The 27,081-nt window shown below is 47.5% G+C and overlaps 1 protein-coding gene across 1 annotated transcript; it reads left to right on the top strand.

Moving 5' to 3' along the window:
• The first annotated feature begins 1,007 nt into the window (after positions 1 to 1,007).
• On the top strand, positions 1,008 to 26,725 carry LOC308480108 (uncharacterized protein). Its single transcript, XM_081011453.1, has 11 exons — positions 1,008 to 1,148; positions 10,107 to 10,241; positions 13,266 to 13,773; positions 14,553 to 14,657; positions 16,482 to 16,628; positions 18,038 to 18,101; positions 18,423 to 18,483; positions 18,627 to 18,718; positions 20,036 to 20,078; positions 21,008 to 21,062; positions 22,722 to 26,725. Exons 2-10 carry the CDS (start codon positions 10,118 to 10,120, stop codon positions 21,040 to 21,042), a joined length of 1,179 nt encoding a protein of 392 aa, XP_080867579.1. The 5' UTR covers positions 1,008 to 1,148; positions 10,107 to 10,117; the 3' UTR covers positions 21,043 to 21,062; positions 22,722 to 26,725.
• Positions 26,726 to 27,081: the final 356 nt, after the last annotated feature.

The raw sequence follows: 27,081 nt of genomic DNA, 5'->3' as shown, positions 1-27,081 counted from the left end.
TCCAGAAGCAGAGAGAGGAAGACCCCCTGGGATCACAGGAAACGGGGGGGGGGGTTCTTGGCACTGGCAAAAACACACTGGGAGCAATTTTGCCCCTGCTCTAGATCCCAGAAAAGATCACTCGCCACCCCGCCCCACAAGCAGATGCTACTTGCCTTTAAAAATAAAACGACACATTGAATGCAAAGATGTTGTTCCTGCATTGAGCTGCGATTCCTACATTTCAGAGGGCTGGACCAGAGTCTTTTCCAGGGAGTCTTCTCTTCTCATGAGGTGGCCAAAGTCTTGGAGCCTCAGCTTCAGGATTTGTCCTTCCAGTGAGCACTCAGGGCTGATTTCCTTCAGAATGGAGAGGTTTGATCTTCTTGCAGTCCATGGGACTCTCAAGAGTCTCCTCCAGCACCATAATTCAAAAGCATCCATCCTTTGGCGATCAGCCTTCTTTATGGTCCAGCTCTCACTTCCATACATCACTACTACTGAGAAAACCATAGCTTTAACTATACGGACCTTTGTCGGCAAAGTGATGTCTCTGCTTTTTAAGATGCTGTCTGGGTTTGTCATTGCTTTTCTCCCAAGAAGCAGGCGTCTTTTAATTTCATGACTACTGTCACCATCTGCAGTGATCATGGAGCCCAAGAAAGTAAAATCTCTCACTGCCTCCATTTCTTCCCCTTCTATTTGCCAGGAGGTGATGGGACCAGTGGCCATGATCTTCGTTTTTTTGATGTTGAGCTTCAGACCATATTTTGCGCTCTCCTCTTTCACCCTCATTAAAAGGTTCTTTAATTCCTCCTCACTTTCTGCCATCAAGGTTGTGTCATCTGCATATCTGAGGTTGTGACTAAACGACTAAACAACAACAACAACAACAAAGTTATGTAAGATCTCCAGGAAGCAGAAGTCCAGGTGCTGAAGGAGGCATCCCAGAGCGGTTTCAAGTGCCTCCTGTTTGCTTCTGAGTGTCGAAATCCATCCTTTGTGCAGGGCCTTGATACCATCTCTGAGTGCTGCCAATCCAGAACCCTCTTTTTCCCCTTATACCAGCCCTGGGCTTGGCTATATAAGGGCTCTTGTGCCAGAGCAGCAGCAGCGGCAGCAGATAAGGCAGCCCCGGAGACCTGTTTGCAAATGTCAAGGCGTCCCAGGTAAGAGACACAAAACTCCTGACGCTTTTGCTGCAGCGTTTTCTGCTTCTCCCCCAAGCAAGACACAGCAGGGTTGGCTTGGCTTGTTCTGTTTCCAAAGAGCAGCTGGGGGGGGCGGTGCAGTTTGCGTAGGAATGCCTAAAGGGGATCAGTTTTGCCTGTGAAATTGCCTCACCCCAAATGTGCCCACTCAGCCCCTTCGATTGACAGAATTGGCACTGCTGCATAACCCCCATTCTGCATTGGTAAGAACTCAGTTGTGGTGCGTCTACACTTTGGAACTCCCTGCCACATGAGGTCAAGAAAAAGCCTTCACGGTATTCTTTGTGGCGCCTGCTAAAAACAGTCTTGCTTGGACAAGCCTGCCCAGCTTTTAGTATTCTAACTTTTTGTAGGTTTTAATCATAAAAATAATATTTTTTATATTTATTTTTTAAAGTACTGCTGTATTTTTTAAAATTGTTTTATATTTTTGTAAACTGCTTTGAGGTTGTTGTTTTTACAGTCAAATGGTGTACAGAGGTTTGGAAATGTACTTTCAATTCGCTCCTGGAGATCAAATTGGCAAAAACAGCAATTGTCCCAAGCCATTGGAGTAACGGCGGATATGAAATAAAATCAATAGTAGTAAAAGAAGAAGAAGATAGGGATGATTCCAAGCAGAGGGGAGATTAAAAGGTGATTGTTGACATGATGGTGGCTTTTCCGAAAAGGAAGGTCAATTTTCAGCGCTTCAACCTTGGAGACGAGTTCAAATCCTCTGCTCGGCTATGAAGATCACCGGGTGATTTTGGGGGGCGAGTCCCTGCCTCTCTCAGCCTAACATGCCTCACAGGGCTGTTGTTGTGGGGGTTAAGTAAGGAAGGGGGAAACCAGGGGTGTCACCTCGATCCCTGGGTGGGGGGAAGGTGGGATTCTGCAATGTGGCGTCTCTACGGAAACCAACAAAGGTTCCTTTCATCCCACATAACAAGGAAGTGCCCTTTGGAATGTCTAATATTTTGGAAAGCTCAGTTTGCGTGTGAATGAACACTCCACACCCAAAGGACTCACACTCTCTCTCTTTTTCTTTTTGCTGGTAAGATTTTTTAATTGAAATTTCCTGACAGTACAATAAAATTGCAACTACGAAAGATGCAAAACAAAGAAAAGAAACAGGAAAAGAAAGGGACAACAGGGATAAAAAGAGGAACGAGAAAAACAAAGAAAGCAAAAGAAGAGAAACATGAGCAAAAATTTCAAGAGAGGAACTTCCAATTTCCCACCTGCCATTTATATAAAAGACGGAGATAAGATAATTTAGAACCTTTGGTCAATGCGAGCATCCAGTGACTCCACTTTCTGTCAAACCATCTTTCCTCCAAGTTAAGGTGCCTCAGTTTCATTTCCTTTTCTCACAGAAAGTCCAAGATGGGTCCCCTAATGGTTAATATTATTAATAAACCTTAACCACGTTCTTTCTTTTAATTTTACTTCTGTTAATTCCCACCACCATGACTCCAAATGGAATAACGCTAGATTTTTTCCCATCCATGCTTGTATTAAAGTCTCTCCACTGTGATCGCTATCCATTCCCTTCTCCAGGAAACTAAGGGGCTGGAGCAGCCGGTTCCTGTATTGCAGGGGGTTGGAATGGCTGACCTTTAGGGTCCCTCCCCATTCTGCAGTTCTGTGAACCTGTGAATTCATGAGTCCTTTTCCCATTTTCCTTTTCCTTCTGATATTGCATCACTCCCAGAGGCCGCTGATCATGAGGGGTCATCATGGAGATCTCCCCTTCCCCCTTTTGCTCCTTTAGAAAAAAGGGAAATGCCCCCCCTTGCATACCTTGGGGTTCACTCTTTTGTTTTTTTTTTGTTTTTGTTTTTTTCCTTCTTTCTCTGTGGCTCAGGCTTGCCTCCATCCTTTTCGGCACTCAACCACTTGACTTCACTGTTAGCGAGAATAATAAAGTCACACCTGTTTGTCCCAAAGACCCTTCCCACTGGTGGAAACTGAGCAGAAAGATGATAATCAGTCAGTCTAAATGAGTATCTTAAAAAGCAGAGACATCACCTTGCCAACAAAGGTCCTTATAGTGAAAGCCATGGTTTTCCCAGTAGTGATGTACGGAAGTGAGAGCTGGACCATAAAGAAGGCTGATCGCTGAAGAATTGATGCTTTTGAATTATGGTGCTGGAGGAGACTCTTGAGAGTCCCATGGACTGCAAGAAGATCAAACCTCTCCATTCTGAAGGAAATCAGCCCTGAGTGCTCCCTGGAAGGACAGATCCTGAAGCTGAGGCTCCAAGACTTCATGAGAAGAGAAGATTCCATGGAAAAGACCCTGATGTTGGGGAAGATGGAGGGCATAAGGAGAAGGGATGACAGAGGACGAGATGGTGGGACAGTGTTCTCGAAGCTACCAGCATGAGTTTGACCAAACTGGGGGAGGCAGTGGAAGACAGGCGTGCCTGGCGTGCTCTGGTCCAGGGGGTCACAAAACGTCGGACATGACTAAACGACTAAAAACAAAAATGAGCACAGTAACCTTTCTGTGTCATCTCAGAAGCCTGGCTCCGCAAGGAGACCATGCAGTCACTTGTCCATAGCTATTATGGAGGTAGGTTTGGGGTTTTTTCCTTTTAAGCCCTGCATTTAACAAGCGGCACATTTAATTGAGCAGGAAATAGCAGCGCTTATTTTTATACCGAATAACTTCATGTTTTCTTCCCCAAAGGCAGGCTTCAAAGATTTCAAAGGAGCCAATTTTGTCCCATGGCATGTCTGCAAAAGAGATGCCAGCAAACCCCTTTGATTTTATCCTGCTCTGAAGGCTGCTGCCCGAATCCTGGCCTTCCTCTCTCTTTCAATAGTCATGGCAATGAGTCCACACACGTGCGCTGATCAAAGGCAGAACGCGAGAGACATTCTAGCAAGTCAGAATCTCAGTTAATGATGCCAGGAACTCCTAGGAAGGAGGGTCATCTTCAACAATAATGAAGTTATGTGGTACAGACCAAATTCTGCTGTTCGGCAGGGAGGAAATTATCAGACTTGCCTCTCCTTGTTCTTCAGAATGAAAATACAGTGGTACCTCAGGTTGAGTGTGCTTCGGGTTGAGCGCGTTCGAGTTGCGCTCCATGGCAACCCGGAAGTAACTGAACGCATTACTTCCGGGTTTCGCCACTTGCGCACGTGCAGACGCTTAGAATGACGTCACGCGCATGCTCAGAATTAGCGAAAAGTGACGCGTGCGTGCGCAGACGTGCTGTCACTAGTTACGTTTGCTTCTAGATGCGAACAGGGCTCCGGAACGGTTCCCGTTCGTATCTAGAGGTACCACTGTACAGTGGCACCTCGGGTTAAGAACTTAATTCATTCCGGAGGTCCGTTCTTAATCTGAAACTGTTCTTAACCTGAAGCACCACTTTAGCTAATGGGGCCTCCTGCTACTGTGGTGCTGCCAGAGCACGATTTCTGTTCTCATCCTGAAGCAAAGTTCTTAACTTTGCTCCATCTGGTACGCAGGCTGAGACCCTATCTGCCCGCAGACTGTCTTGCCAGAGTGGTGCATGCTCTAGTTATCTCTCGCTTGGACTTGTTGGAATTCTGCCTGGGTCAGAGGAATGTGCCCAGCGTAGGCACCGGCAGATATTCCTGTCGACCTCCCCGCGTCTCCCAACCTCTGCTGATAAGCAGGCGAGGTCCGGCGATTCTTCTCAGATGTATGAGAGGAACACACCGTTCTTCCTCTCTCCCCTTTGGTGTCCCCAGGGAGGGGAAAGAAGCAGACAGAAAACTATTTACATCATTTATTTCTGCCTCTTACATCAGTACAGAGAATTATGTCTGCACTCAACAACAGCAAGGAGAAACTCCTCCCAAGTACATCCAGTACGGGTCATATGACACACACACACTGAGCTAACATCCGGTGCTCAGTACAGAATGGACTGCCCCTTTGTTCCCATGGCAACAGTCACAAACATCCTGTCTGGCTTTCCAGCCACAAGCAGCTGGCTGAGCTGCTAAAGCCTTTGCTTGCTGCAGCATTGGTGCTTTATGGTAACATACTCCCCCTAAAGTATCAATGTGTGCTGCGAGCAAAGCGTCATCCAGAGAAGAAAACAAACAGTTGTTATATTTATAACATTCCCTTGTTGTTTCAGTTCCACCCTTGGAACTACCCGCCACTGGTTTAACCAATGTACCTCTCTGGTTGTGTGACTTCGCATTACCTTGGTTAACAACTCTCTGTTGTGCCTTTGTCTCTGACTCAGACACAGCTTCAATCTGTCCTTGGTCGTTTACAACAGCAACATATGCAAGGTTAGCAAACTCCTTTGAATACCTCTTGGGTGGTACACCCTTTGTTGCTCTCTCAGACCTACGTAAGAGGTTCTGATCCTCTGTGCTCACTGGTTCAACCTTTGGACTCTGTTGAGAACCAGTAGCAATCAGTGGTTCTTCCTTCGCCTGTGAAGGTCTATCCATTGTGTGAGATTTCCTCTCAATGACTGTTACAACTGAACTCTCTGAGCTCTCACTGTCATCATCAGTACTACTGAACTCAATAAGATCAAACTCATCATCATCATCATCTGAATCGTTTCCTGTGGGAAATGTCTGTACTATCCGCTCTTGCTTTGGAGCACTCTCTAGGAACTTTGTGAGAATCACCTGACCAGATTCAGACAAAATTACTCTGTAGAGACCCTTTTCATAACCCACAAAAATGCCTCTGGCATTCTTTACTCCACCTGGAGCTTCTGTTCTCACATGAGACCCGAAAACCTTAAAATAGGCAACAGAAGGTTTTCTATTGAACAGCTTCTCAAAAGGAGAACATCCCAACTCTGTTGAGACTTTTCTCAGCCACACATGAAGATAGGACGCTAGCGATTCGGCCCAATATACATGTGGCAAATGTGAACTCAGCAATTGCGCATTCATTCCCTTTTGCAATTCTTTGTTCACTTTTACACAGACCCCCCTGTTCCACGCTTCTTGCGAAAGTGCCACTTTGTGGTCTATCCCTTTTCCATCCAGGAACCTCTGAAACTTCTGTAACAGAAAAACTTGTTTGTCATCTGTGAAAAGACAATCAATGTTAGCATCATGCATATTTTTAACCTTGTCACAAAACTCCTGAAACTTTTCTAAAGTTTCTTGCGGTTTCTCCATCATATAAACCCAAGAATAATTTGTGAAACAATCCACACACACAAGGTAATATTTTGCACCGCCTCTAGATGGTTCTAGAGGACCAATCACATCAGCATACACCCGCTGAAATGCTCTGTCGACCTTCTTGGTCTTAGTGCTCACACTGGTCACACCTGCAAGAGAGATTTCGTTAGAAACATCAGAATTACATTTCATGTAATCACTTTGATCAAAAGTCAACAAATACAGTCCATCTTTCTCTTTGGCAGTAAGAAACAGTTCTCCATCTTTGTAGATCTTGCAGCTTTTAGCATCATAGGACAGTTTCAGTCCTTTCTTTGCAATCTGCGACACGCTCAGCAGATTAAATCTCAGTTCTGGAACCAGGTAAACATTGCTTATAGTCAAGTTCAGACTCTCAAGATACACAGTCCCAATTCCAGTCGCTTCCAATTCCTGACCGTTGGCCTGTTTCACAGTGAAGCTTTGCTTCTTCAACGTCGAAAACAGTCCTCTGTGCGGGCACATGTGAACCGTTGCGCCCGTGTCAATTATGAACGAGTTCCCAACATCTGGCGTGGTTCCTTTCGCCATCATAGCCTTTGCAGGTTTCACCTGGCACTTGGAACGGCTTTTGCCTGACGCCTCAGGCTTCGTAGAGCTGCTCTTTGCTCCTCTTGACTGGCGCGGCTTCTTACAGTTTCGCTGTAGATGCCCAGTCTGTCCACAATTGTAGCATCGGACAGCACTCAATGCTACACCATGCTCTCCATTAGCATCAGCAGTGGGGGAATTAGAACTCTGTTCTTCCCTCCCCCTGTCTTTTTCTTCCAGTGCAGCAAGTCTGTCGTGTTCATTCAGGACCACAGCACAAACTCTCTCCGCGGTCAGCTGCGCGGCCGGTAGGGAACCAAGCTGACTGGCAACAACCTTGTAGGTGCGGCTAAGGCTGTTTATCATCATGAAGCAAAACACTTCCTCCTGAAGACGGAAATTGCGTTCCACCATCTGTTGACGCAGAAACTTCATTTCTGTCAGGTGCGCTTGAACATCTCCATCAGGCGCAAGTCTCAGATTGGTCAATTTCTCAAAATACAGCAACGCTGAAGAACCAGCATCTCTCTGATGCGTTGTACGCAGCGTGTCCCATACCTCTTTCGCATTTTCTAAATGCTGAACATGCACCAACTGATCATCTGAGACACACAGAATTATAGCAGTCCTGGCCCTTACATTCTGTGACTCCCAACCTCTGGTTGGTGCTGCAGGGATGGGGTTTTCAATTACATCAAAAAGCCTCTGATTCTGCAGCAGGGCCTTCATCTTCACAGACCAAGATGAATAATTGTCATTGGTCAAGGGAGGTGGGCAAGGCAAAGCTCCTTTCTTGGCATCCATCTTGAAGCCAAGCCTCTTCAGCTTTCCAGCCCACACTCTCAAACAAACTGTAAAATCCAACAGTCGTTTTTTCCTTTCTCACGCAGCAAAACTGCAAGTTGTTTGTGCTTTTTGCACCTGGCAGCTAAACTCAGGCTGCTATTGAAAGTCCCTTCCTTGTAGCCAAAACATTCTCTGATTTTGTTTCGCTTTCCCAGGCTCACTCAGAGTCCAGCCCCTTTGCCAGTAACTTTCCAACTTTCCGTTACCTAGCAACAATGCAGTTCAATAAGACATCTTATCTACCACAAAAATTTGTGGAATGCAGGCTTCTTCTCCGGAGCTCTTGTTTTCTTTGAAACGCAGCTCCGTGAACCAGGGAATTAATCTTCCTGCGTTCACACTTTTAGCCCGAAATGCAGCATACCTTGAACTTTGTTGCTCTGGAAAACACCTCTTCTTTCCATCAGCTGTCTGTTGAGCCTCTGGCTGCTTTCAGACGCTTGCCTTCCTCCTTGGAGCAGAGGAGGACAATCCACCAGCCTCTCATGCAGATGTCCGATGAATCGCAACCATCCGAAGGCTGCCACTGTTGGAATTCTGCCTGGGTCAGAGGAATGTGCCCAGCGTAGGCACCGGCAGATATTCCTGTCGACCTCCCCGCGTCTCCCAACCTCTGCTGATAAGCAGGCGAGGTCCGGCGATTCTTCTCAGATGTATGAGAGGAACACACCGTTCTTCCTCTCTCCCCTTTGGTGTCCCCAGGGAGGGGAAAGAAGCAGACAGAAAACTATTTACATCATTTATTTCTGCCTCTTACATCAGTACAGAGAATTATGTCTGCACTCAACAACAGCAAGGAGAAACTCCTCCCAAGTACATCCAGTACGGGTCATATGACACACACACACTGAGCTAACATCCGGTGCTCAGTACAGAATGGACTGCCCCTTTGTTCCCATGGCAACAGTCACAAACATCCTGTCTGGCTTTCCAGCCACAAGCAGCTGGCTGAGCTGCTAAAGCCTTTGCTTGCTGCAGCATTGGTGCTTTATGGTAACAGGACTACTGTCCAAGCCAGTGAGAGCCAGTGTGGTGTAGTGGTTAAGAGCGATAGACTCGTAATCTGGTGAACCGGGTTCGCGTCTCTGCTCCTCCACATGCACCTGCTGGGTGACCTTGGGCCAGTCACACTTCTCTGAAGTCTCTCAGCCCCACTCACCTCACAGAGTGTTTGTTGTGGGGGAGGAAGGGAAAGGAGAATGTTAGCCGCTTTGAGACTCCTTCGGGTAGTGATAAAGCGGGATATCAAATCCAAACTCTTCTTCTTCTTCTTCTGTAATGCACTTCATGTGGGGCTACCTTTGAAGGTGACCCGGAAACTACAACTAATCCAGAATGCGGCAGCTAGACTGGTGGCTGGGAGCTGCTGCCAAGACCATATAACACCAATCTTGAAAGACCTACTTTGGCTCCCAGCACGTTTCTGAGCACAATTCAAAGTGTTGGTGCTGACGTTTAAAGCCCTAAATGGCCTCAGTCCAGTATACCTGAAGGAGCGTCTTCACCCCCATCATTCTACCTGGACACTGAGGTCCAGCGCCAAGGGCCTTCTGGCGGTTCCCTTGCTGCGAGAAGCCAAGTTACAGGGAACCAGGTAGAGGGCCTTCTCAGTGGTGGCACCCGCCCTGTGGAACACCCTCCTACCAGATGTCAAAGAGAAGAACAACTACCAGACTTTTAGAAGACATCTGAAGACAGCCCTGTTTAGGGAAGCTTTCAATGTTTAACAGACCACTGTATTTTAATACTTTGTTGGAAGCCGCCCAGAGTGGCTGGGGAAACCCAGCCAGATGGGTGGTGTATAAATAACACATTATTATTATTATTATTATTATTATTATTATTTATTATTATGTTTTTATTATTATTATTATTATTTTTTTATTATTATTATTATTTTATTTTTATTATTATTATTATTAACCCAAGGTACTATTTCTGGGTTAGCAGAGTCTGTAACCTGAAGCGTCTGTAACCTGAAGCGTCTGTAACCCGAGGTACCACTGTATACCATTGCAGAGAGTCTAGTAAATATGCCACCACTTTAACATCTCATCCAAAGAAATCTTAGAATCATAGAATTATAAAGTTGGAAGGGTTCTCTGAGGGCCATCTAGTCCAACCCTCTCCGGTGCAAGAATCATAGGTGTCCGGGGGGGGGGGGTTTGAACCACCAACCTTCCAGAGTAGCGTCCATACAATCAAAACACAACACTCTGTACTGCAGGCTTAAAATAGAAAAAAAGACACACAAGAAAACCCAGAAGCCACACACCTTGAGCAGAAAATGTGGCTGTTCATATCACATCTGGCTTGTTCCCTTCCCACCTGAGCACCCCTCCACCTGCTCTGCCCCCCTCTCTTTCGCAGATGCAAGGAGGATGAAGACCTTGACAGTGGTGAAGACGTGGTGCCTGGTCACCATCTTCTGCAGGTCCTTGGCTCCGTCGCAAAGTCTTGGGCTGGGCGGTCTTCTTGGTTCAGGCTCAGCAAAGACTGAAAAAGGTGAGTTGGACCTCAAACGGGTGACACGAGGGGCAGCTGAAGAGGCAGCACAAGTCCAGCTCCCACACTTTCCATGGGTTATAGGAAAGCAAAGATGAAATTCCTTGGGAAACACATTTCTAAGAAACTTCTGCCCTCAAGGTCTTCAACGCCAAAATTATAGCTCAGTTGTACTATGGTATTCCAGTTTGGCTGCCAGGGTTTACCCAGTTGGTAGAATGAGTCCAAGCAGTTTTCCTCTTCAAGATCTTTACTGTCTCACGCTGTGTACCCTATGCAGCCTTGTGTCTAGAGGGAGGTCAACACAAGGTAGAGACTGTCGCCTGGGCGAGATTTCCTCTATGCTGGTAAAGATGCTCTCCTCAGCGAAGTTTTGTTAGACCCCTTTCTTTCCCCAGGACTACAACAGTTTAACAAGATGGTACAGCAACTCAGGCTGTCAGTGGAACTTTTGTGATCGATGTCCCTACCATCCGCCAAGGCTATAATGAAAACTAGGTTGTGAGATATTGAGCACCAGGAACTAACAGTAGCAGCAGAGAAAACATGCTCCCGTCTTAACTTTCAACTTTCTTGGGCACATGAAATTAACCACAATTACCTTGAATGTCTGCTTAACCCTCAAGAAAGAAGGGCATTTTCCCTGGCCAGGTTTAATTCAAATCCATCAAGCCCCCTTTGGGGAAGGTTCTCAGGCAGGGTGGAAGGAGAATGATCTTGCCCAGGTGAAGACCACCTGGTGGAAACCCTCACACACGGTTCTTAATTGTGAACTATATGCTGATCTCCGCCAGCAATTTCTAGATCAGTTCTGCATCCCCAAATGGAAACCAGAGTTGGAGGCCATACATTTTCTATTACTGGGGAATGATCAGGAGCTCACCAAGTTAGTGGCTAAATATCTCTATTTGGTTTTTTGTCGTCGAAATACACTGCAGACACCTGATCTCCCTGGAGACCTAGAGATGTGACAATAGACTGTTCTGCCTCCTTTATTTTAGCAAAGGTTTTGTGCCACTGGTACAGGGGATGCGGGTGGCGCTGTGGGTTAAACCACTGAGCCTAGGACTTGCCGATCAGAAGGTCGGCGGTTCGAATCCCCGTGACAGGGTGAGCTCCCGTTGCTCGGTCCCTGCTCCTGCCAACCTAGCAGTTCGAAAGCACTTCAAAGTGCAAGTAGATAAATAGGTACCGCTCTGGCGGGAAGGTAAACGGCGTTTCCGTGCGCTGCTCTGGTTTGCCAGAAGCGGCTTAGTCATGCTGGCCACATGACCCGGAAGCTGTATGCCGGCTCCCTCGGCCAGTAAAGTGAGATGAGCGCCGCAACCCCAGAGTCGGTCACGACTGGGCCCAATGGTCAGAAGGTCGCGGTTCGAAACTCCGTGACGGGGTGAGCTCCCTGGACCTAATGGTCAGGGGTCCCTTTATGTAGTTAAACTATGGAACTCACTCCTACAGGAGGCAGCAACAGTCGCCAACCTGGAAGGCTTTCAAAGAGGTTTGGCAAATTCACGGAGGAGAAAAGGGCTATTAATGGCTGCTAGCCACAGTGGCTCTACTTTGCCACCAAAGTTGGAGGCCATGATGTTTCTGAATCCCAGTTGCTGGAAACCAGAGTATGAGAGAAGGCTCTTGTGCTTGGATCCTGCTTGCAGGATTCCCATTGGAGCATCTGGCCACTGCGAGAAAAGGACCTTGAGCCATTGGCCTGATCCAGCAGGTTCTTCTTGTAAGCCACTTGGATATATATTTTTAATGAAACTGTAGTCTATAAATATTTTTATGTCTGACTACTTAAATAGCATCCGTACTGACAATATACTTGGCACGGGAGGTCTATTATACACAGACATTGCTGGGGAAAAGGGGCTCCTGGGGACATATCTGAACATGAAATTTATTACGGTCAGAGACCAGCTTGTGAAACACAAATGGAACTACAATCCCAATAGCAAAAAAGACATTTAAAACAATATATAACAATGGATTTTAAGTTTAAAAGTGTGATAGGCGTATAAACACATAAAAAGTTTAAGATAGACTACCATAGAGAAATGACCCAAAGTCGCCCGTGGATCTGGTTTTGGGAATTTTCTTAACAAACTAGATTGAATCAGCGGATGGTCTGCGCCTACAGATCTGTGTACAGAATCTGGCGACAATCCGGGTCGTCTTGTGGTCTTTGCCTAACAGGAGAAGATTGAATTTTTGCTTTACCGGCAGGTCAGTAAGCCTCACCAGCAGGGGGTCAATGGTTTCTCTACGTGCCTCATCGTAAAAGGGACATCTAAAAAATATGTGTTCAGGGCTCCCTATATCCCCCAATGGACAGGCGCAAATTCTCTGGTCATATGGGACTTTTTTAAAGGATCCTTCCAAGACTGGCGAGGGCAAAGCTGAGCTTCTGGCAAGTGTAAAAGCCCCTTTTGCATTTTTGGATACAATAAAAAAGAGATATGCTGCTGGAGCAGCTATATATCTCTCAATTACTACAATTTTGTAGCCGGGGCACCTTCAGCAGTCCTGTTGTCTCTCGGTGTCTATAATTCTTTGCCTAACCATAGCTTTTGCTTGGCCTAAGTCCAGACTTAGAAGGGCTTGAGGGGCAAACCCCAGTTTCTGAAGAGTGTTCAGGACTGCTGTCTACCAACCTGACTGGAACTGGTCACAAGGGATCAGTGGAGCAGTTTCAGTGACAGCCATTTATAGATTGATGTTAGGCTGATGTGCGCCTCCACTCTCATCGCTGGGGACATGTCTCCTTGGATGGTTCTCACTATCTCAGAAACAGCGGTGGTAGGGTGGAGTTTAGGACCAGGGAGACCAGGGTTCAAATCCCCACGCAGCCATGAATTGCTGGGTGGCCTGGCTCCACTCCTTGCCTCTCAGCCCAACCCACCCCACCGGGTTGTTCTGGGGATTAAAGGATATGCAGGAGAACCATGCAGGCCACCTTGAGCTCCTCGGGGAGAGAAGGTGGGCTATAAATGTAATATATAAATAACGGGGATCTTCTTGGTGCAGGCAGTGATTCTGGCAAAGGTGGTCTACTCGGTGGTCTTGGAGGCGGCCTGCTCGGTGCTGTCGGAGGAGGAGCAGTAGATGGAGTACTTGGAGCTGTTGGTGGTGGAGGTGACAGCAAAGGCGGTGGCTTGCTTGGAGCTGTTGGTGGCGGTGGAGGAGAAGGTGGAGGTGGCCTGCTCGGCGCTGTTGGAGGTGGCGATGGAGGTGGCCTGCTCGGCGCTGTTGGAGGTGGCGATGGAGGTGGCCTGCTCGGCGCTGTTGCTGGAGGAGATGGCCTGCTCGGTGGTGGAGGAGGCCTTCTTGGCAACACCACCGGAGGTCTACTTGGTGGTGGTGGTGAATCTGGAGGTGGCGGCCTGCTTGGTGGTGCTCTGGGTGGCGATCTCCTCGGCAAAAATGGCCTCCTGGGTGGTGATCTTCTTGGTGGAGAGAACGGCCTTCTTGGTGGAAACCTACTTGGTCTGGGAGGTCTCCTCGGCGGTGGAGGATCCAAGGAGCCGTTCCAATGGTGAGTTGGTGTGGGCAAGGGAGCAGCCGTTGCAGTTGACAGACCACGTCCCCAACCAGAATGAGAGCCTGTAGGTCCATCACCACCCCTAATTCTGGCCTGGTTGCACTACAGGCCAATTCTGCTCTCCTTCTCTTCCCTTCTACCACTAGGAAGGGTATTGATAAGCTGGAAGGGGTGCAGAGGAGGGTGACCAAGGTGACCAAGGGTCTGGAAACCAAGTCTTGTGAGGAACGGTTGAGGGAGTTGGGCATCTTTAGCCTGAAAAAGAGGAGACTGAGAAGAGATATGACAGCCAACTTTAAATACCTAAAGGGCTGTCACATGGAAGTGGGAACAAGCTTGTTTTCTCCTGCTCTGGAGGATAGGACATGAACCAGTAGATTCGAGTTACAAGAAGGGAGATTCTGACTAAACATTAGGAGGGCCATCCTGAGGGTAACAGCCATTTGTCAGTGGGATGGACTCCCTCAGAAGGTGGTGGGTTCTCCTTCATTTGAAGTTTTTAAGCAGAGATTGAATGGCCATCTGTCATGGATGCTTTAGTTGAGAGACCTGCATTGCGGGGGGTTGGAATAGACGATCATTGGGATCTCTTCCAACTCTACAATTCTATGATTCTAAGAGCATCTTATTAGGCAAGATCTATTATCTTGTTGGGGTTGAACCACATGAGTGCCATTAGGAGGAGAGAGTGGGATGGATACATGACTTTGCAATGTGTGCCGACCATTCTGGGGTCTCCATGCATCTTCTCCCTTCTGTTATGTTGCTCACAGGTTTAATGCTGTGAACCTTGAGGTTGTTGGAGGGTCCTGGAAGGTCATCCGTGGAAATGAGCTACAGCTCAACCTACATGCAACTATTACTACTAATTTGCCAGGGTGAGTCATGAGAGCGAGAGCTGCTTCCTTCACATTCAGCTTGTTCTGAAATTAACATGAGCAGGAAAGGGCAAAAGTCCAGTAGCAGAAGACATATTTTGCACCTCTATGCATCCTTCCCCAACCTTCTCTTTTCCTAGATGTTGCCAGACTACATCTCCCATCAGCCCTGGCATCATATATCTGTGCTGATGGGAGATATAGTGCAAAAGACAGGGAGAGCACCAGGTCAGCGAAGGCTAGTCCCTAACATCTCCAGCTGAAGGGATTCCAATAAGCAGGAGGGCTAGGAAGGAACTCTGCCTGAGATTTTGCAGAGATGCTTCCATACCAAGTCGAGGTGGCCAAAAAGGATGGGCCGGTTGCCTGGTTTCTTCCGGTAGCTCCTTCCCACCACAAACACCTTAATGAGGATTTATTGACTGTGGTCAATGCCTCTCCTTATCCAAATGCTTCTGAGTTCCCCCAGGTTCTTCTTCACTGTCCCACTCATCTGCCCCAACCAGCTCTTGTTGTTGTTTAGTCCTTTAGTTGTGTCCACCTCTTCGTGACCCCCTGGACCAGAGCACGCCAAGCACTCCTGTCTTCCACTGCCTCCCGCAGCTTGGTCAAACTCATGCTGGTAGCTTCGAGAACACCGTCCCACCATCTCGTCCTCTGTTGTCCCCTTCTCCTTGTGCCCTCCATCTTTCCCAACATCAGGGTCTTTTCCAGGCAGTCTTCTCTTCTCCTGAGGTGGCCAAAGTCTTGGAGCCTCAGTTTCAGGATCTGTCCTTCCAGTGAGCACTCAGGGGTGATTTCCTTCAGAATGGATAGGTTGGATCTTCTTGCAGTCCAAGGGACTCTCAAGAGTCTCCTCCAGCACCATAACCAGCTCTAGGCAGCCCCAAAGCTCTGCAGTTAAACCAATGTCAACCAGAAGGGCTGAGATGCCCTTGTGGGACTTCCCCATTGCTCCTGACAACCTTCAGGAGGGAGATGCAGAGGCGCGTCTAAGCATGCATGGTCTGGTCCTGCCTTATGTGCTGTTGGTGGCCTGCACTGAGTTGCAACACTATATTCTCATCCAGCCTTTCTACAAAGAGACATCCCCAGAGCATGGAGTGCTCCACAATGTCTTAATCTAAGAATATAGGAAGAGCTGGCTGCTGGATCAGGCCACAGGCCCATCTGGTCCAGCATCCTATCCTCATAGTGGACAACCAGATGTCTCCCCCTGGGAATCCTGCAAGCGGGACCCGGGCATGGGGTTCCTCTCCCCTCCTGCAACTGGTTTCCAGCAACTGGTATTCAGAACCATCACTGCCTCCAACTGTGGAGGGAGAACGTAACCATCCTGGCTAGTAGCCACCAATAGCCCTCTCCTCCTCCATGAATTTGTCCAATCCTCTTTCAAACCCACCCAGGTTCATGGCCTCCTGTGGGAACGAGTTTAACAGCTTGTCCATGTGCTATATGAAGAAGAACTTTCGTTGATCTGTCCTGAATCTTCCAACATCCAGCTTCATTCGATGCCCATCAGTTTTAGTGCTACGGAATAGAGGTTTTCAAACAATGACCCAGGTGTTTCCCAAAAGCTGGTTGACAAGAGAGGCAGCTTTCCTCTCTGCGGTTTTTCTTTTGCAACCCACAGCTGCCAGAGAGCACTGAGCATGTTCTGGGTCAAGCTTCCACTTTAGTTTGTGCTGAGCGCCTCTGCAAGGCCCTACAGCCTCTGGCCATTCCCCACATGAGCTGATGACACATCCCAGAACACTCTCTGGCCCCTGCAGGTCCCTTCCCAACACTCAAAGCCCAGCCCCCCTGTCTGACTTTGTCTCCCAGGGTGCTCAGTTTTCTCAGCGGAACTTCCGTGGTGATGGACATCAGCCCTCACCTGGCCTTAACCCAAGACAAACCGGGAGATCTCAAGCTGGTCCTTAAGAACTGCCAGGATATGGTCGCTGGCTTCAGCATCAAGCTGCCAAGCAGGTGGGCATTAAAGGTTTTGGGGACTTATCTGGGTGGTTTCCTTATCATTTTGGGAAGTGTAAATAAATCAGACTAAAATTAAATCTTCTCCCAGTTTCTCCTCTATCCTTACCTGTTCTGACTTCACCTCATCCACTCTGCCTCTCTGAGAATCACTGCGGTGTTTGAAACAGAAGGTGGCATCTCTCATTCCATTAGCCAAGCATTTCTGCTTCCACAGTAGAACTCCCCATTATGTACACCATGCGTCCTCCCTAAATCTTCTCCAAAGGGTTGGAAGAACCCCCAGATCAGATTTAGGGGGAGTGTGGGGACAGAGGAGCAAGGAGGAACGTTCATTTGTGGAAGCAGAAGTCCTTGTGCTAATGGAATCAGTGACTGGATGTAAACCAGATTGGCCAACCAGCTCTTATTGCTCACTCTCAGGGCTTATCCACACTTTGCTTTCCTCCACTCTTTCAAGGTAAAGTTTTTAACTTAACGCTCCGTGCCTGAGGAACTTTTCTTTTTCTTTTGCTATGAAGTTTTTGCCGCCAAAATCTACTCTTTAAAGCTCAATTGGAAGAAACGTCAATGTATGGGAAACCTGAACTGACTTTCATGCCGTTTCAGCTTTTTGTGGGGAAGGTCAGGGCAGAAACAAAACAAAACACAAAACAAAACAAAACAAAACAAAACAAAACAAAACAAAACAAAACAAAACAAAACAAAACAAAACAAAACAAAACAAAACAATGCTCATCCATGGACCAGATCTCTCTACCTGGAATGAGCTGAGCAAAAGTAAAGTGGGGATAAGCTCCCAGAGTTCAGTGGGACTAGCTTCATTGTGTTTCCATTTTGAATCCTTGTCATTTCCTCCCTTCATTCCTTGTTTTGTTTAGAATTATAGGGTTTTTTCAAATATTCTAACAGTATGCAAGGGGGCAGAGAAATCCTCTCACTATTAGGAAAAGGGGAAATTGCAGATTTATTGCTGCACCACCCTCCTCTGCACATCTGCAGAGCCAAGTAGAATCCAGTATGGTTTCAAATTGGATAGGGGACCACGTGTTGAGATTCCTGCATTGCAGGGGGTTGGATTAGATGTCCCTCATTGACCCATCCAACTCTACGATTCTACGATTCTTATTGGCTACCAGTCACCTGCATCTTTATAATGTTCACTGCACAACCGACTCCTGGATCAAGGCCAAAGTAGCCCTCAGCAATCATCATAGTCAAGACTCAGTTCCCTATAAGGTCACATTCCTTTTTTTAAAATATAATCTTTATTAGTTTAACACATAAACATATATACATAGATAACAAGTCATATTCCTTGGTGATAAGAGCAGGAGACACGTTGTGACATTGGGGGATCCAGCTCTGAAATCTGATTGGGATTGTTTTGTCCCTTTCCTCCTTAGCTTGCTTGCAAACCTGTTGAGTGGCGTCATCAATTCTGGCCTCCGTACCCTCCTGCCTTCAGTGGTGAGTAGCCAATAGTCTGCATGTATTGGGGCAAAAGGCTGACAAATGGCTTGGAAGAATGGAAACTGGAGAGCAAGTAGTTGGGGGAGGGTCATGGCTCAGTGGCAGAGCATCTGACTTATTATTTCCATGTTAATAATAATAATGATGATGATGATAGGGACCCCAAGGGTCATCTAGTCCAGTGTTCTTCAAACTTGGGTCCCCAGATGTTCTTGGACTACGTCCCATCATCCCTATTGGCAAAGATGACTGGGAACCCAAGGTTGAAGAACTCTGATCTTGTGATATCTCAGAAGTTGGCATTGTTCTTCTTTCCAGATGTGCCCAGTGTTCCAACTCTGGTTCAATGTTGTCAACATGCAACTCCAAGCTCTCAACAGTAAGTTTCCTTTCTAAACCTTCCTCTCATTTGCAAGCTTGTGGGGAGATGCTGATGGCGTAATCCTGCCCCATCCCAGCTTCCAATGGACTCTCTCGTGGTCCCCCTGCCCTCATTCATGCCTCTCTCCCCTCCCTCTTCAGAATACGCCTCCTTCGGGCTCCTTGGGAAACTCCAGACAGCTCTCTCCAGCGTGCCGATTTCAACGGGACAGTTTTCTGAAATGGACCTGAAGGTGTGTTCTTCACGTGTATTGGCTTTCTTGCACCTCCTGCTCCTCCTGGGGTGCTTCCATGTTCTAAGGACTTCTTCTGCCCAAGCTTCTCTTGGACAAAGCTCCCCTCCCCAGGGACCTCAAGCTTTTACGATTACCCTTAAATGGAAATAAATATGGATCACAGCTTCCACTTCCGTAGACACCCAGGGGTGCATTTCCCACAATCTTGGGGTCTTTGCCTGTCTTCCCATCTCTGCCTCCTCTTTTATAAAAGTGGGGTGTGGAGATGCATGAGATTCAGCCCAAGAACAGAGTGAGTCACACAACTGGCCCAGCTATCTCAGTTATATTGTCGAAACCAGTGATTTTCAACCTTTTTGAGTCCACGGCTGCCTTGATCCCTTACAGTAGGTGGAGATTCCCCACTTCCTCCAAGCCCCTTTCGGCGCCACTTTTTGCATGTGTGTAAGTGGGAGCATGGGTGGCACTGTGGGTTAAACCACAGAGCCTAGGACTTGCCGATCAGAAGGTCGGCGGTTCGAATCCCCGCGACGGGGTGAGCTCCCGTTGCTCGGTCCCTGCTCCTGCCAACCTAGCAGTTCGAAAGCACATCGAAGTGCAAGTAGATAAATAGGTACCACTCTGGCGGGAAGGTAAATGGCAGTTTTATGTAATTTGAGGGACGCAGGTGGCACTGTGGGTTAAACCACAGAGCCTAGGGATTGCTGATCAGAAGGTCATGGTTCGAATCTCCGTGACGGGGTGAGCTCCCGTTGTTTTGTCCCTGCTCCTGCCAACCTAGCAGTTCGAAAGCACACCAGCACAAGTAGATAAATAGGTACCACTCTGGCGGGAAGGTAAATGGCATGGTTCGCCAGAAGTGGCTTAGTCATGCTGGCCACATGACCTGGAAGCTGCACGTCGGCTCCCTTGACCAGTAAAGTGAGATGAGCGCCACAACTGGACCTAATGGTCAGGGGTCCCTTTACCCTTTACCTTTAAGTATGTCTTTATGTCTTGAAGGGAACCCAAGCAATGCCACCACTTTGCAGGGCCGAGCTGACGCCACCCCCTTCCTGAAATTAGTGTGCACAAGGGGGCTAGAGAGGGCAAAACAAGATTGAGACCAGAAGTAGAAATATTTTCTTATTGCAGGGAAGGAAAAAGAGAAGCATGTAGCAGAGGGCACACATGCAGATATGGTCCTTCCGTGATCCAGCAGGCTATTTTTGCATCCTTATGAAGAAAGCAGAACTTTCTTCATGGAGTGATCTCTCCCAGTCCCTGAAGATGTGTGCCATGTTTTATCTGACTCTCTTTCTTCCCCTTTTGTAGGACAAGCCTTTTCCGGGAGCCTTCCTCAAGTGGCTACTCGACTGTAAGTTTCCCCTCCTTCCCACCATCCCTATGGGCTGCGATACTTAAGAATCACGATGTTTCCTTTTTTGGGGTTCTGGCGCCTATCTGGGCCAAGGGCCAACCCAGACAGGATGGGGGCAACCCCATTTATTCATGGATATGTCTGCCTTATTCACGTGTGAGGTGAGATGTGGAGGCTTATTTTTGCAGCAAAAGGTGTACACACAGGTGTGGTGGGCTGAACCCACTGCTTGGGACCACCTTACCTGGCTGTGCCCAATACCTGCTTCAGGCACTTCCTGTTTCAGATCTGAGCTGGGAGAAAAGGGACTGCATTAGGGAAGAGAGGAGGGTAATTCTCCACTCACCCATTGAGACTTTTGCCTCTGTTTGTGGGTTAAAAAAGAAAAAAAGGCTTTGGACGTCAACAGGGGAAGGAAACATGGCTGCTCCTAATGCAACTAGTTTGACTGCATTTATTTAGTTATTTCATAAAAATGTGTTCACCCTTTGATTATAAAATAAAACCTCCAAGCGTTTTACAAAAGAGATAAAACCACAAAATCATCAGTGGGATGAATAAACAAGCATAACTTAAGTTAAAATAGCAACGGACTGCAAACACATTAAAACTTGCATTGGCTTTCTAAAGATCCGGGTAGTTCGTCTAAACAAAAAATGTTTTTAGCATGCCCCAAAAGCGAAGGCGCCTGATGACAACAGGCAGGGAGTTCCAAAGTGTAGGTGCTGCCCTGAATTTTATAAAGGGAGCACCCAATGTTAAGGATGCTGTTGAGGCTGCAAGGGTGATCCCCTATGGACACAACGCACCCTTTGATGTCCCAGGAATCAGGCCTACCCCAGCCATGCCAGATCAAATGGGTGGGAGTGGAAGGCGATGGTTGGGCTGCCCGGTTGGGAATCAATAATCAGCTTGCTTCTCTGCAGTTGCCCGTTCTTTTGGTGGACACAAGACTCGCTGACAAGCTTCTGCAAGCATCTGGTGAGTAAAGATCCCCAAGACCTTCTGCTCTCCTGAAACTCTCACGGCCTCCATTCCCTGCTGTGGCTTCATGGCTGCGTGGTGGTTTCACAAGGAACCATAGATGGTCACTTCCATCCACGCACCCGTGCACGGATTTTCTGCGCAACCTCAGTGAAGGACTTCCCTTTGCTGCAGGGGCTGCCAGCAACCCACTCCCAGCCTTTAAGCCCCCCACGAAAGGCGGCAGTGTGGGTGATCAGCCCCTGAAAACAGCCGGTGTGACAGAACAGGGTCCCGTCAGCCTGTCCCACGATGCGATTGGCAGTTCACTCGCTGAACCTGCGACAGGAGGCTCCGCCCCTAACCTGGATCTCCATTCTGCAGAAAAAGCTGTTCATTCAGTGCTGGCCAGTGGGGGTGAGAGGGTCGGACTAATAATAATAATAATTTATTATTTGTACCCCACCCATCTGGCTGGGTTTCCCCATCCACTCTGGGTGGCTTCCAACAAAGATTAAAAATACATCAAAATGTCACACATTAAAAACTTCCCTGAACAGGGCTGCCTTCAGATGTCTTCTAAAAGTCTGGTAGTTGTTCTTCTCTTTGACATCTGGTAGGAGGGTGTTCCACAGGGCGGGTGCCACCACCAAGAAGGCCCTCTGCCTGGTTCCCAGTAACTTGGCTTCTCGCAGTGAGGGAACTGCCAGAAGGCCCTTGGCGCTGGACCTCCGTGTCCAGGCTGAACGATGGGGGTGGAGACGCTCCTTCAGGTATACTGGGCCGAGGCCGTTTAGGGCTTTAAAGGTCAGGACCAACACTTTGAATTGTGCTCGGAAACGTACTGGGAGCCAATGTAGGTCTTTCAAGACAGGTGTTATGTGGTCTCAGCGACTGCTCCCAGCCACCAGTCTAGCTGCCGCATTCTGGATTAGTTGTAGTTTCCGGGTCCTCTTCAAAGGTAGCCCCACATAAAGCACATTGCAGTAGTCCAAGCGGGAGATAACTAGAGCATGCACCACTCTGGCAAGACAGTCTGCAGGCAGGTAGGGTCTCAGCCTGCGTACCAGATGGAGCTGATAAACAGCTGCCCTGGACACAGAATTGACCTGTGCCTCCATGGACAGCTGTGAATCCAAAATGACTCCCAGGCTGCGCACCTGGTCCTTCAGGGGCACAGTTACCCCATTCAGGACCAGGGAGTCCTCCACACCTGCCCACCTCCTGTCCCCCCAAAACAATACTAGGGCCTGACAGAGACCAGGGTTGAAATCCCCACTCATCATGAAGTGCATTGGCTGACCTTGGAAATCAGTCGCTGCCTCTCAGCCTAACCTGTCTCACCGGGTTGTTGTGGGCATTAAATGTGGAGGGGGAGGAGAACCACACAGGCCCCCTTGGAGGAAAAAAAGGTGGGATCTAAGTGCCACAAATAAGCAATAAATAAACCCTGGTCTTTGTGGAGGAGTCTCTTGTTAGTTCCTAAAGCTGGACACATTCCTGATGAATTAACGTTCCTCAGGTTTCAGTCCCCTCCCTGTAATTCGAACCCGCCACTTCACCTCTTGTGCCACTTCACTGAAAGGTGTGCCAATGTTCCCTCTTCTAATTACCTTTTAAAGCATGCAGACGCGGCTAAGATGCTCGGCCGCACCTTTGATCTCGTGTTTTCTTTAGGATGAAGCTTGCCAGCAGCTCCTCTGGCTTCTCGGCTCATGACCTGCCTCACAGACCTTTCATTGTCTTCTCAATGTGCCTTTGTACCTCTGGACAAAATCCAGTTTGTGAACAGCGCCCTCCTTGGCAGATGGAACTGAATTGAGGGGTGAATCCTTAACACATCTCTCCTCATCTTCTCCATGGTGCTGGTGGATAATGTTCCTCAACTTCTCTATAGCAGCCCCCAAAATGCCAGGAGACCATATTGTCCCTTGAACTTGAATATACCTTGGCCAGCCTTCCCCAACCTGGTGCTCTCAAGATATTTAGGATATTTACAACTTTCAGTCCCAGCCTTTGCAGGTATGCTGGGAATTGTAGTCAGAGAGGTCCTTAGCTCAGCACCTGCCTTGCAAGCAGAAGGTTCCCGGGTCTACCCCAGATAGCATCTCTAGGCAGGCTTGGAAGAGACTTCTTCCTGAAATCCTGGAAAGCTACTGAGCTAGATAGCTGGTGGTCTGAGTCTGCATAAGGCAGTTTCCTATTTCCTATGTAGTCCAAAACATACTGAGGGCAGCAGGTGGAGGAAGACTTGGATAGACCAGAGCGATTTGGTCAAACACCCAGAGTGAGAGGTACAGGTCCAATCCAAACCCCTAAGATTTGGCTACAGTCCCAATTTGTCCACAGACCCTCTGTGTGGTCTTGAGCAAGTCCTTGCTCTTGGCCTCAGTTATTCAGTCTGCAGCATGGGGACAATCGAAGCCTACAGGGCTGGTGTGAGGATGAAGGAGACCAGCTGGTGTTGCTGACTGCCCTGAATGGCAACCGGACACAGAGGCAAAAGAAATGTGAACTAGTAGCTCGTGCCCTTAGATATGGGGTCACAAACATCCAGCAAGGCGTCGTTGCTTATTCTGGAGAGTTGCAGAAGACCCTGGCTGCTGAATCAGACCCAAGGGGGTCCCGTGGGTTTCTTAAATAAACATACAGTACCATGATGGTCTTTACTTGGTCAGAACGATTGCTGATGAGAAACCCACAAAAATGGAGTCCGTGACCCTATCAGTTACACAGCCTTGCATTAGCTCCACACATGCATCGAAATTGAGTCACATTCTCTGAGACAAAGCATGCCTGATGCCCAGTTCAGCAGCATGAGGCTAGCTCAAGGCCAGGTTTTCCTTGCACAAACTTCCATAATACGGTCTCAGCAAGCAGATTCTCCTAACAGCATCCTTTCACAAACTCTTTGTTCTACATCTATCAAAGCATGTAGTAGAATTCCCGCTGCAGGGAATTCTAGTCCATCCCTCGTGTATCTCAGTGGGCTGCCAGGATGCCTTCCCTGGGAGGTGGGCAAGATGGCCGTGATCCCAAGGCCACTCTCTCTTCAGATGTGGGTTTCAACTTTCTCATGGGACAGCTCCTTAGATGTGGACCAGGGAAGCTTTACTTCTGCCCCACTTAGTTGCTGGGGGCAAACAGACTTTAAAGAATATCTACTGCAGCTAATTATTGTTATTAATAGAATTTCTATACTGCCCTTCGTCTGAGGATCATGAGGCAGCTTACAATATAAAAACATAGGCTTGTTTTCATTTCCTTGAGGTCGATCAGCACAAACAGATCAGATAAGAGCAAGGATGTGAATAATTTTTCTTACAATTATAACATTAATTCAGTTCTGCAAGGGACACAAGTTACTCACATAAAAATTGCCGGTGTGAGGAGACAACAACTCCTACCTAGACGAAAACCAGAACTCCCTAGAGAGAGAGAGAAAACTGTTGCTTTAGGGAATCAGAGCAATTAATTGATTGGAAGGGTTGACAGGTAATCAATTTGTAGCCTGAATGAGGAACAGAAAAACCTAGACCTGTAGAAATGCTTGCTCAGTTGTCTGTTTGATCATGCAAGTATTCAGGCATTTTCTAATTTAAGAATTAAAAATGTGCAATCGTTAAAATTTAGCAGTGCATAAAAATCTATTAATTTTGTAAAATATAAAGCACTGAACTCATCCATATCTAACTTTAAAAATCCAGTTTAAGAAGTCCTCCAGTTAGCTGAATATTGGGTTTTTGGGATGAATACTAAGAAGGCAGAATCCTATAGGCTTATACCCCCTTCTGCATTGCCTGAATATGTCTCTTTCTCTCTTGGGGGCTCAAGTCCCTGTCCATGGGGTTCCAAGGAGCCCAAACACTGGTCTGCTTAGCTTCAATGTGGTCACCACATCATGTGCCTTTGGACTATGGGTGCTATTCAGTGTTCCGCATGCTCAGAGTAGAACCACTGAAATCAGTCGCACCCATCGATTTCCATGGACCTACATGACTGTGGCTTACACCCACATACATGCCTACTTGGAAGTTTGAACAACTTAAATGTTCAATAGACTTGGGGCTGATCCGGACTTCCTTTCGTGCCGCACTTCCCAGGCACAGATCTGTGTTTCCCAGGTCTGTATCTTCCACCACCACTTTTCCCAGGAAAATTGGCTGCTTATTGCTGAAACAGAATGAACATCAATCGGGTTTTCTGTGGGTTGCCGTTTGTTCTAATTCAGCAGGCTTTCCTGGAAGAAAGCTGGAGGACAAAAAAAATGCTTGGATAAAGACCTGGAACTGAGGGATGTGGGTGGCGCTGTGGGTTAAACCACAGAGCCTAGGACTTGCCGATCGGAAGGTCAGCGGTTCAAATCCCCTTGACGGGGTGAGCTCCCGTTGCTCGGTCCCTGCTCCTGCCAACCTAGCAGTTCAAAAGCACATCAAAGTGCAAGTAGATAAATAGGTACCGCTCCAGCGGGAAGGTAAACGGCGTTTCCGTGCGCTGCTCTGGTTCGCCAGAAGTGGCTTAGTCCTGCTGGCCACATGACCTGGAAGCTGTATGCCGGCTCCCTCGGCCAGTAAAGCGAGATGAGCACCACAACCCCAGAGTCGGCCACGACTGGACCTAATGCTCAGAGGTCCCTTTACCTTACAGACCTGGAAAGCATAGACCTATGTCTGGAAAGTGTGGCACAAAAGGAATCTGGATGAGCCCTTGCTCTTGGGGAAATATGTAGAGGATTGCAGCCTTAACCGACATTAAGGAATGAGCAGCGGAAGACTTGCTTTGGACAAAGAAGTTCCCAGATCTGATTTTTGGCATAACTAGTTAGTGAGACGAAAGACCCCTTTCTGGTGCCCTGGAGAGCTACTGCCTACTTTTGCCAAGGTGGTTCCTTCCAGATGTTTTGCATCACAACTCCCGCCAGCCCCTGAGAACACGCCTTCATCATCCTTTTCTTGCCAAGTTAAGGCGTGTGTTTTTTATGCTCCCAAGCTTTTCGATTTGCAATTGGATCTTGCTGCTTGTTTTATGCTGCCTTTTGTCATTTTGTGGCTTTTTGCTTCTGCCGTTTTATTTTGTCCTTATATTCTTTATTATTTTCATCTTCTGTGAACTGCCTCAAGGATATGATTGATCAGGCTAGAACCTAGAGCAAAACACTTTCCTCACTTCATGTTTAAAGTTTTAGTGCTCTTATCGCTTTCAAAGCTATTTCCTTTGGTCATGTTTCTACTTACGATTCTGTGTTGTCATGAGTCACAAGAGAGCCAATTATTCGTAATAGGTCTTGATTTTCCTTTAAATTAGTTGCAGTACAACTGTAACAGGTGTAGGTTTGTTTTGTAAGGAGCTGCATATAAATACTTTATGCTATTAATTTCCTACTATGTGTTCGTTAGTAAGAATGTGTAAAAAAAATTTTTTTTTCACTAGATCAAGTCCATTATTTTTGTTGCATTAATTAAATAGTTTGAAATGGAATTTGGAATAAATGCACAATTAATTCCTACTGTTTTGAATGTCATCGTGCGATTATCCCCCTTAGTGGGTCATGCAAACCACTGTTCTGAATAATGCCTTTCGTAGGGTAGAGGGCACAGGGGATAAAAAGGGGTCAGAGTCGTCAAAGAAGTGTGGGAAATACTGTCTTAAATGTACATAATAAATAAATAATCTGGACCTGAGCTGGCATGAGCAGTTTCCTATGTTCTTAATTGTCTTCCCAATTCAAGAAGGCAGTTTCTTGTTCCTTCTGCAATCTGAATGAAGTTATGCAATTGCATGTGTCCCACCAGAGGCGTCCTTTGTGAGTCTTCTCTCTCAGCAGCTTGATGTGCCACGACTGTATCCTCATCACAGTGTAAACCGAGACGCGAGCCAAGGGGCCGATTGAGTTACCCGTTTTTGTGGCTAGACAATAACTGCTGGCGATAATCTGGAAAGGGCGTGAGAAGGACCTGGCACCTCCAAAGGGCAAAAGCATTACCGTCTTGGGAGCCTGACCACTATCTAATGACCGCAACGCAGGGAAATGGCGCTC

Source organism: Podarcis pityusensis (genome assembly GCF_964106645.2).
Source record: "Podarcis pityusensis genome assembly, chromosome: 6".
In the NCBI taxonomy this organism is placed as follows: Eukaryota; Metazoa; Chordata; class Lepidosauria; order Squamata; family Lacertidae; genus Podarcis; species Podarcis pityusensis.
This window is presented reverse-complemented; position numbering and strand designations above follow the sequence as displayed.